The 11,016-nt window shown below is 54.4% G+C and overlaps 1 protein-coding gene across 1 annotated transcript; it reads left to right on the top strand.

Moving 5' to 3' along the window:
• The first annotated feature begins 7,581 nt into the window (after positions 1–7,581).
• MPEG1 (macrophage expressed 1) lies at positions 7,582–10,828 on the top strand. The gene has a single exon (XM_061451045.1). It carries the CDS (start codon positions 7,679–7,681, stop codon positions 9,836–9,838), a length of 2,160 nt encoding a protein of 719 aa, XP_061307029.1. The 5' UTR covers positions 7,582–7,678; the 3' UTR covers positions 9,839–10,828.
• Positions 10,829–11,016: the final 188 nt, after the last annotated feature.

Raw genomic sequence — 11,016 nt, 5'->3', positions numbered from 1 at the left:
TGGGGTTGTTTGAAACCTTGACAAGTGAAGCGTTTTGCCCTCAGCACGTCAGGTAAGCGAAACCCAAACACGCATTACTGCCAGACTAGTCAGCTATAACATCACATCTATAGAAAAGCAAGACCAGTACAAGTGAATGCGGACTAAGCATGCTGTGGGTAGCAAATTCAGGTTACTACATCTGGTGCTAAGTATCAGCACAGCTGGATTCTTACTAAATTTCGCTGCCACTTAAGCCCTTCTCACTTAACTGTGTCTAAACCTAGGCACTAGTTCTCCCAACTACAGCATTTAACTGATGTTATCACCGATTTTTCTTGCCCAAAATTAAGCAAGAAGGAAAAATAGCCTCAGAGGCTGGAGGATTACACCTACCATAACCTATAATTCCAGTCATGCCCAAGATGAAAATCCAGAAGAGAACCCCAGCTGTGAAGCTCAATAACACAAGGAAGAGCAGACTCACAATCACTGCAATGAACAACCCACTAGAAAGACAACAAACAGAAACACAGGGAGAACAAGTCTGAGAATCTTTCTTGCATGCCTCTTACTCCAAATGAGGGTCACTTCATCTCGTGTAGGAGAATGGTTTGTAAACATGTATTTCAAAATCTTCCTTATGAAATATTTCCTCATGGCTCTCTGCTCTTAGAAACAGATTATATATGATGGTCTCACAAGACACAGCCAGAAATGTTTGCGCACACTAAGTTCTCAGGGCATCTGAACAAGACCAGTGCAGGTCTGGTTTGGTCATTTACACTGGCTGACCAATTCACTGCCTTATTCACACCATGGCCTAATCTCTAGCACAGAAAGTTAAATGGGAGAAATACCTGTGTACAGGGAGGTTGCTGGTTTATGTCCTCCATTTAAAATCCCTGCTTGCAAAGAAACAGTATTAGCTTCTTTGCAAATGATCTTCTCTCTTTTGGGTGAGTACATCATTTTTCATACAGATTTTTAATTTTTTATCATTTAATCCACTGTTTTCTCTTTTTGACAGCCTGTGCCTGGTTTACACCATCTCTATTTTAAAGCATGAAAAAATAAACAGCAGCTCCTTATTTCCCCCCAGTTTTTTTACTCCCCCCCCAGTACCGAGCACGACATGCTGTGGTATGTATGGAATACGCCTTTGGCTAGCTCAGGTCCGTTGTCCTGTCTCTGCTCCGTCCTGGCTTCTTGTGCCCCTCCTCAGCGGCAGAACACGAGCAACAGAAAAGTCCTTGATCGCGATAAGCAGGACCAAGCAATCACTGAAACATCGGTGAGTTACCAGCGTTATTCTCAGAGTAAAGGCGAAACTCAGCGCTGCACCAGATCCTAGGAAGAGAATTAACTCTGCTGCAGCTGAAACCAGGGCAAAGGCCGAGACAAGCACAGTGGCAGGGCGCACGATGCCGGGCCAGGAGCCTTCGAGGTGCCTGAGATTCATCGAGGGAGATGAAGGCAGAATCAAGCGCACCGGGGGCTCCTGACCCGACTCGTCCCCGGCAGACCGCAGCCCTGCCGCAGCGGGCGGGCAGGAGACGCCCCTCTGCGCCCGCCCAAGGCCCCCCCGGTGGGCTCGGATCTCACCTGCTGCCGCCGCCGCTGCCGGGACCCGGACCCTGCCCGCCGCCATGCTGCTCCCGGGCGCTGCGCATGCGGCACCGACACCGACACGGCGCCGGGGGGACCGGAGCCGGCGCGCGAACACCGGGCTGCGGCCACGAGCACCGCGCGGGGCCGCCCACACCCCAGCGTGGGACCGCGCCGGCCATTGCTCACCGGAAGCCAGCAGCCACCACGTGACACCGCCCACTTCCGGGGAGAGCTGCGGGGACAAAGGGAGCAGCACGGCTCATGCGCGGAGCCCGGGCTGCAGTACCGAGCTCTGGGCACAGGATGGCAGCAGCGAGTGCGCCGGGCGACACATGAAGCCCTCCCCGGCTACACGCTATCTCCGGTACCGGGAGTTGGCCACACGGCGGCGCAGTGAAAGGTTTCCTGGCGTTCAGCGAGCGCCGCCGGCTCCCCGGCCTGTGCCCGCCGCAACGTTTGGGATAGGGCTCCCTGCCTGCCCCTTGCCCACGGTCACAGGCGTCACTCGGGCTCTCCGGGCGGGCTGAGGCTCAGCTCCAGCTCTGCTGATAGTGTAGCACCATTAATGCATGATGCAGACTGGTTTGGTGGCCTCTGTCAGGGAGCAGCAAGGACTGCCTGCCCCCCACACATGGGAATAGGCAGGAGGGAGCTCAGCATCGGCAGGACCCTCGTGGGCAGATACAGTCGCATGGGCACAGCGAGCAAAGCCAGCGCTCGTGACCAGTTCCATCGAAAGCCACAGCAAGTGATGACCAAGGTCCAGCGTCCTCCGGGAGCATGGGGCTGAGCTACAACGTGCACCAGATGGGTCCATGCAGGAGAGAGCTGCTTACAGGGCATCCATCCAGCAGACACGGCTGCAGACCAGCACAGCTGCAACAGAGCACAGAGGGCTCAGTTTTGAGCACAGCTGTGCCTCCTGCAGCCATGGGTGTGAGGCCAGCTGAGGCTGCCCAGGGAAATTAAAGCCTATTAATGCCCTTCAGGCCCCAACAACTTTAAAAGAAGTCTAAAAGTCGGTTTACACCAAATAAGCTCATTTATTGCTCCCTTTCAGTAAAGCAAGTGAGCTTACAAGAAAATAGTGCCATTCCATCCACTCTGGAGCTAGATGACTATCCAGGGATGCTGGAGAGGGACTCTTCATTAGAGACTGTAGTGACAGGACAAGGAGTAACGGGTTAAAACTTAAACAGGGGAAGTTTAGGTTGGATATAAGAAGGGAATTCTTTCCTGTTAGGGTGGTGAGGCACTGGAATGGGTTGCCCAGGGAGGTTGTGAATGCTCCATCCCTGGCGGTGTTCAAGGCCAGGTTGGACGAGGCCTTGGGTGATATGATTTAGCGTTAGGTGTCCCTGCCCATGGCCGGGGGGTTGGAACTGGATGATCTTAAGGTCCTTTCCAACCCTAACAATTCTATGATTCTATGATTACACAAGGAAAGACAATTTGAAGTTATCCCTCCTGAGATGTTCATGACTACAGAGCTATTTTCCCATGCCAAAAAAAATACTCAAAGAGAAAAATCCGATCTTTATATAGGCCAGGTTGGATGGGGCTTGGAGCAACCTGGTCTAGTGGAAGGTGTCCCTGCCTGTGGCAGAGGGTTGGAACTGGATGAGCTTTAATGTCCCATCCAATCCATTTCATGATTCTATTTGTAACCAGAAATAATGCTGGTGACCACTGAGAAAAATTTAGGTTTTGATCAACATGAAGAAAAGTGAAATGCCCTGGGCAGAATTATTCAAAATTGGTTACATACCCATAATAACAGGGTTCAGGCTCTGAGCAAGCCTGACCTTGTAAGTAGCAGAGTCATCCAGTGATTCTTGCCTGGTTTCTCTGTTCTTGTACTCCAAAGCTGGGAAAGCCCCTGTAGAGCCAAGTCAGCAATCTTCAGTAAAAGTCACAGTTAATATCTCTCTGAGAAATATTATCCAGAAGAACATGCTGGAGGTATCTCTTCTTCTCAGCTGCCACAGTGCCTCCAGCAGCCACATCACCCCACAGAACTGCCACACAGAGGTTGCTATGGGATGGGGATGTTACAGGGCCCATTAAATGGCAGCAATCACCTGCCATATCACAAAGGCAATAACCAGCGTGCCCCAATTGCCCCCACTCCCTCGGGTGCTGTAAGGGTATTGCTAAAAGATTTCGCTTTACCCAAGAAGAAGTCTTTAAGTGCTTACAAAACTAACTGTTATGTGTTTGGTGTCAGAGGTTGCACAAGCACATGGGACAGAAAGAGAAAAGAACAGCGGCTTTAAATGATGTTAGTTTAAAAGCGACTTAAAGCACTGGTCTGCACCAGGTGGGGCAGGGAACAGAAACAGCCAAAGCTGGCTTTGGATGCATCGAGGTCAGGTCATACTTCCTCCTCCTGTGTCTGGTCTTGCCCTCCCCTGGTGTGTGGTGGCTGTCACCTTTCCCAGGGGTGAAGTGAAAGTGTCCCCAGGGACCTCTGGGGCTCCTTGCAGTTTTTGCGGCTCTGCTGGGAATGACCTTGTCAAGATGTTGACAGAGCCTGAACATCTCAGGAGTTCACTCACAGAAAACCAGGCTGTGGCCGACTTTCAGGAGAAAGGGCCCTTCTGCCTGAATGTGCTTTGAGTTTGGGTCTCTCTGGGAGACAGGCCTTGACACCAGTCAAATCAGCATCTTAATGCAGAGATGTTAATTAAGACAAACAGCCAGGATCATACTTACAGCCACTCAAGTCGTACCTGCATCTGCATGGCCTGAGTTCCCACATTGTATCCTTCATTTACCAGCACACATGCCTGGCACAGAGCTCCCAAAATTGCTCAGTCCCTTTTTCTCCACAGAAACCCACAAATCAGGACACTCCTTTACCGACTGTAATAGACAAAGGCAGAAAAGGGAACAAAACTGGAAAACCCACGTGCTTCATTTTGACGGATTTTGAGCTTACATTTCTCTGCTTCTCCTTGTAACAAGATTCCCAAGCTTTGTCTAAAAATAAAACATCAATGAGGACAAAAGGCATGTTTCTTGTAAAAGTATCCCCTCGCCGTTCAGGTTTCCGCATAGCCAAGAAAAGCTTAAATACCTATTTGTGTGGGTGTAGATATATGGACCCTCTCTGTCTGCCTGTTTATTTATTGACATGGTACATATACAGTTTTTCATCAGCTCTAAGCAATTTCCACGTTCTGGTGCTGAGCATCAATCCAAGCCAGCAGCCGACCTGGTGGCTGTAGGATACTTCATGCTTTTCCAGTGTAACATCAGTCTCAGGTGATCCCTGGAAGCACTTAGGCTTATACTTCTCAGTGGTTATGACCTGTGGGTTTTCTGTTCTATAGCAAACTCTAATTCCTCCCTCCAGGATATATCTATTATTAGCCTTCAGGCACTTCTCTGAGGCCATCTGCTTTTTACAGCCCAAGTACTAAACTGTGCTGCCCTCCCAGCCTAATTCATTCTTGACTTCCCAGTGTGGGGACGAGCAGCAGGACAAAGCTAAAGGACACACCGCTGCAGGGAAGCGCAGCCCACAGGAAGCACCAGCAGGATGAGGATGCACAAACCTGGCCAAGGGTCACTGACGGACCTGGTCAGAAGTCAGACCTAGCACCCAGAAGCACCAAAAATGTTTTCCATTGCCTCCATCTCTCCATCCGTGCCAGGCTCTGTGGATTTGGGTTGCACAAACTCTGTGGCTTGCTGTGAGCAGTACGTGCCACCCCTCACCCCAGCTGTGAGCATCTAATGGCTCTGCTGGTTTTGGGGGTGTCATGGTTTAAGCCCAGCCAGTAACTCAGAACCACGTAGCCACTCACTCATTCTCCCACTTTTATCCCCCCTGCTTCCTGAGGGATGGGGAGGAGAATTGAAAGAATGTAAACCCCACATACTGAGATAAGAACAGCCCAGTAACTAAGGTATAACACAAACACACTAGTGCTACCACCAATGGTAATAATGATAAGGGAAATAACAAGGGGAGAGAATATAAAACCAAAAAGGGTAGTGAAAAAAAGCAATAAACACAAGTGATGCCCACTACAATTGCTCAGCATGCACCAACCGATGACCGGGCCAACCCAAGCAACGATCTCAGCCTTCCAGGTGACTCCCCCAGTTTCTACACCAGGCATGACGTGCTGTGGTATGTATGGAATACGCCTTTGGCTAGCTCAGGTCTGGTGTCCTGTCTCTGCTCCGTCCTGGCTCTTGTGCCCCTCCTCAGCGGCAGAACACAAGCAACAGAAAAGTCCTTGATCGCAGTAAGCGGGACCGAGCAATCACTGAAACATCGGTGAGTTACCAGCGTTATTCTCAGAGTAAAGGCGAAACTAAGCACTGCACCAGATCCTGGGAAGGAGAACACTTAACAGTTACACTGAACCCAGGATGCGGAGCGGAGACTAAACCACATTTCTGCCTCCTGCTGCAGCACCTGCAGCTCCACTGCTGCCATCCTCCTCAGTGCCCCTTCCTCACACTCCAGTAGGCAGCAGCAGCAGCCCTGTCTAAGTCCTCGTCCACCCTCCCAGAGCCCCCCAGCCGGTGAGCAGGGCTTGCTCTCCCACTCTGGCATTCGCTCATTCCCCTTGGCAGTCAGGAATGAAATTCACTGATTTAAATCCCCCCGCTGGATGCGGCGGACAGGTTGTGCCTTACTCTACCGCATCTTGGTCCCCACGGAACAGGATGGCTTGCAGCAGCTGATGCAGCACAGAGAAGTGCCCTGTTCTGTTCCAGCTTCGTGGAAAGATAAGGCAGCTCCTCTCTGCCCCACGGGACTTCTCCCCCTCCTCTGGTCCCAGGGGCCACAGCCATCACCCGCTGCAGCTCCCTGCCAGGGGCCACTGCTCAGGCTTCAGAGCTGGGTGGCAGTGAAACACGCAGCTGGATTTTAGGTAAGATGACCTCACAACTTGGTCTGAAAAGCAGATGGCTCCAGGTTGGTGTGGGAGCCTCACACTGGTGCCAGCATGGCCATCCCTAACAGTTTTCATCTTGTCTATTCCACACGCAGATAGCCAGCATTACCCTGGCAAAGGCACACACGCATCTGTGATGTCCCATCCCCACCCTGCTTCACCACAGCTCGCACTTCAGCCTTGTCCTTACCAGGACTTTCCTGGGCAGAGGAACTAATCAGCAAAAATAGGGGAAATGAGCCTGTCCACATGGAAAGAGCCACAGCTTTCACAGCAGAAGCTGCTTTAACTGTTTGTTCCCCAAAACACCCAGCAGCTGCCCTGTGCTGCTGGAACTGGGTCCCAGCCATGTGCCAGCATCCCTGGGCTGAGCCAGCCCAGTACCACTGGAGCCAGCTTCCAGCAGCACAGCAACCCTGAGCACTGCTGACCTGGGAAAGGTCTGGGATGGGGTAGAAGAGGCTGCAGAGGACCCTACTGCAGATGTTGGCATGGGAGGACACCTGTGCTACAGGCCAGCCCCCATGGGCAGACCTCCAAACCTACCAGACCCTGTCCCAGGGTGTGGGGCAGCCTCTTCCCCAGGAGAGAAGAGACAAATATTGCAGTCCCCAACACCAAAACCCCGCTGCACCAGCTTCCTGCTTCCTCTCCTAGCTTCTGCTGCGAGGGAAAGCCTTGGAGGCAGCAGCAAGGTCCATGTGACCAAGGGACAGGTCTCACCCCATTGTGTGAGTGGGACCCCCCTGGCCAAGAGTCTGGGGACAGGTCCCTCGCGTGGCAAGAAGGGTCACTCAGGAGCAAGGGAGGATTAACTTGAGGGAGTCACACGGGCATTGCCGAGGGACACCTTGAAATTCCCTGGCCACAGTGACAAGATGAGAGGTTTCTCCCTGTTCCATCCCTTGCAAAGCAGCTTTCCTAGAGACAGGGAGCTTTCACAGCAGGGAGGCTCTGGGCTCTGGGCACCTCTACATGCTACTCCCCACCCACTTGATCAGCTCCACTTGGCCATTCTTCACAGTCCTCAGTTCTCATTTCTCCTTTCCCTTTCACATTTGTTCAACCCCCAAAGGAGGAAACACCCACAGCTACAGCCCCAGCAGCTCATTTCCCCTTTGCAGCCCCAGCACCCAGGCATCTGGCAAAGGCCCCGTGCCGGCTCGGCCATGGGCTGGCTGCTGGTGGGGGTCCTGCTGGCCTCCATGTTAGTGGCTTTGGTGACAGGGGCTGAGCAGAGCCAGGAGCTGTCCCCCTCCACCAGGCTTCCGGAGTGCAAGAAGACCCTGAAGCTCCCAGGTCTGGAAGTGCTGCCAGGGGGCGGCTGGGATAACCTCAGGAATTTGGATATGGGCAAAGTCATCAATCTGGGCTACTCACTGTGTAAGACCACAGAAGATGGATCTTACATCATTCCAGATGAGGTCTTCACTATCCCTCGCAAGCAGAGCAACCTGGACATCAACTCTGAGATCATCGAGTCCTGGAAAGATTACCAAAGCATCACCTCTGCCTCCATCAACCTGGAGCCGTTCCTCTTCTCCTCCATCAATGGCAAGTTCTCGTATGACTTTCAGAGGACCAAGACCCACCAAGTGAAAGACCGCGCCGTCACCACCCGCGTGCAAGTCAGGAACCTGGTTTACACAGCCAAGGTCGACCCAGGGGCAGTCCTAGACAAGGGCTTCAAGAAGCAGCTGCTGACCATCGCCAGCCACCTGGAGAACAACCAAACACGCATGGCTGACTTTCTGGCTGAGGTGCTGGTGCTTAACTACGGCACCCACACCATCACGTCTGTGGACGCTGGAGCAAGCTTGGTGCAGGAGGATCAGATCAAGGCAATTTTCCTGAAAGACAGCTCGGCCAAACGGAGTGCAGTCACAGCCTCAGCCGGTGTGGCTTTCCACAGCATCATCAGTGTGAAAAGCAAGGAGTCCCTGAACATCAGCTCTGGCTTCACCAAGCAGTATCTGGAGAACCGCACCAGCTCCAGGGTAGAGAGCATTGGCGGGCCCCCGTTTTACCCAGGCATCACCCTCAAGACCTGGCAGGAGGGAATCAGAAACCAGCTGGTGGCTCTCGACCGCTCAGGGCTGCCCCTGTACTTCTTCATCAAGCCCAGCACGCTGCCAGAGCTGCCGTCCCCCACAGTAAAGAAGCTGGCCAGGCATGTGGAGATGGCCATCCGCCGCTACTACACCTTCAACACCTACCCGGGCTGCACTGATGCCACCTCACCCAACTTCAACTTCCATGCCAACACCGATGATGGCTCCTGCGAGGGTGCCATGACCAACTTCACCTTTGGGGGAGCTTTCCAGGAGTGCACTGGGCTGGCCGGCCCCGACACCAGCATGCTCTGCCAGGGGCTGGAGCAGAGGAACCCCCTCACTGGAGCATTCTCCTGCCCCAGCACCTACACTGCAGTGCTGCTGGGCATGCAGGAGCAGGAGGAAGGTCACAGCCATCTGGAGTGCCACAAAAAGTGCACCCTGGGCATCTTCTGTCACCGCAAGTGCCAGGATGTCTTCTGGCTCTCCCGGGTGCAATTCAGAGCCTACTGGTGTGCTGCGAGCAGGACAGTGGCCCCAGGCTTGGGATACCTCTTTGGAGGGCTGTTCAGCAGCCAGAGTGTCAACCCCATCACCGGTGCCCAATCCTGCCCCTTGGGGTACTTCCCACTGAAGCTCTTTGATGAGCTTATGGTGTGCGTGAGCCAGGATTACGAGGGGGGTAGCCAGTATGCAGTGCCCTTTGGGGGTTTCTTTAGCTGCCAGGCAGGGAACCCCTGGGCAAGGCAGCACCAGGGCACTGCCAAGGACCTCCATGACAAGAAATGCCCCCCAGGCTTCAGCCAGCACTTGGCACTCATCAGCAATAGCTGCCAGGTGGAATACTGCGTCCAGGCTGGAATCCTCACAGGGGGCTCATTGCCACCTGCCCGACTGCCCCCCTTCACCCGGCCCCCCACCAGCCCGCCGGCCATCGACACCGTGCTGGTGAGCAGCGTGGATGGAGGCAGCGCCTGGGTCAGGGATGGGCAGAGCCACACGTGGCGGCCAGTCCAGCCAGAAGAAATCCAGCACGCAACAGAGATGGTGAGGGGCCGGGGGCTGTCAGGGGGCGAGGTGGCCGGCATCACTGCAGCAGTGCTGGCGGGGCTGGCCACCATCCTGGCGACAGTCTGCTACAGCCGCTGGAGGTACAAGGCAAAGGGATACCGTGCAGTGGGCGAAGGGGACAGCCCTGCTGCAAGCCTGGAAGACAGGACTGTGCTCTCTGTGGGTAAGGGGTACCAGCAACAGCTGGAGGGGCTGTTGGCATGACTGCCATGTCCCCGTCCCATGTCCCCTCCCATCCCAACTGTCCCCCAAACCCAGGCCAAGCCCTTTACCCAGCACCCCTGCCACAGGCAAAGCTGTGCAGCACCAGCAGCCCCCTGGAGCTGAGGGTCCCTGTCCCCACAGAGAACCAAGGCTCACCTGTCCATGGGGTAACACATGCTCCTGCCCTCCAGATCCCCAAGCTCCAGCATCAAGCTCCTGAGAGGTTCCATGGCCCTTCAGACCTGTCCCCAGCTGGCCTCAGAGGCCAAGTCCCAGGGTCAACCCGTCACCAGCACACACCACGACATCCCTCCACCAGGCCCTGCACCTCCACGACTGCATCTTCCCCTTCCAACCAGTCCTGGGGTTTCTGCCGCTTCAGAGCTGAAATGAGCTTCCCCTCCACTGCAGCCATGCCCCAGCTGTGCCCCCATCTCAAAACCAGAAAAAGGGGACCCAGTGTACCCTTCAACAAGCTGCTCAGGACGCTGGGGCGCCCAGGGAAAAAGAAACCCTCAGCACAGACATCTTCTTCCCCCCAGGCTGGCCCCAAAAAGCCAGTGAAAGCTGTGCAACCTTCCCTTCTCCCACACACACAACACCAGCAGTGCATGGGCACATCCACAGTGGAGACTTGCTCCTTGTAAAAACCGGGTCAGGATGCGTGCAGGAGCCTGACTCCTGGGGAGAAGAGCCCCAGCCCTGCAGAGAGCCCCCGGGACCTGCAGCCCCCAGGGCCAGCACAGACGGCAGGAGCAGCACTTCCCTGCGGGACAGGAGGGAGCAGGGCGACCTCATGGAGACACGCGCAGCATTAGCCACTGACCTCTGCCTGCTGCAGCGGGAGGGCACCCCTGTCTCCATGTATATCTATCGGGATAGATATACACACACGCGCAGAGGCACGGATCAGTTTTATTTCAGCCAGAAACTGTGGAGGGAACACAGCATTAAAAAAAGGAAAAAAAAAAGTCACGTTGTGAAGAGTCTGTGTGATGGTGACAGCGCGGGCGAGGGGGCTCCCCCCGGCCATGGGAGGGTTTTGCATAGCTCCAGCCACGAGTTCTCTGCAGGGGGGAAGTCCAGGGCTGCGGTGGAAGAGAAATGGCACTGCAGCAGCTCCCCCAGCTGCAGAGCCGCCCAAAACGGGGTTTTCCTGCGGAAAGAGGTTTTCTCCC

Source organism: Pezoporus flaviventris, unplaced genomic scaffold (genome assembly GCF_033815535.1).
Source record: "Pezoporus flaviventris isolate CSIRO_AGI_PZ_B2104156 unplaced genomic scaffold, CSIRO_AGI_Pfla_v1 ptg000012l, whole genome shotgun sequence".
Classification (NCBI taxonomy): domain Eukaryota; kingdom Metazoa; phylum Chordata; class Aves; order Psittaciformes; family Psittacidae; genus Pezoporus; species Pezoporus flaviventris.
This window is presented reverse-complemented; position numbering and strand designations above follow the sequence as displayed.

Excerpts from the sequence above, each read along its gene's own strand:
- MPEG1 (XM_061451045.1), top strand. The coding sequence starts at position 7,679 with ATGGGCTGGCTGCTGGTGGGGGTCCTGCTGGCCTCCATGTTAGTGGCT.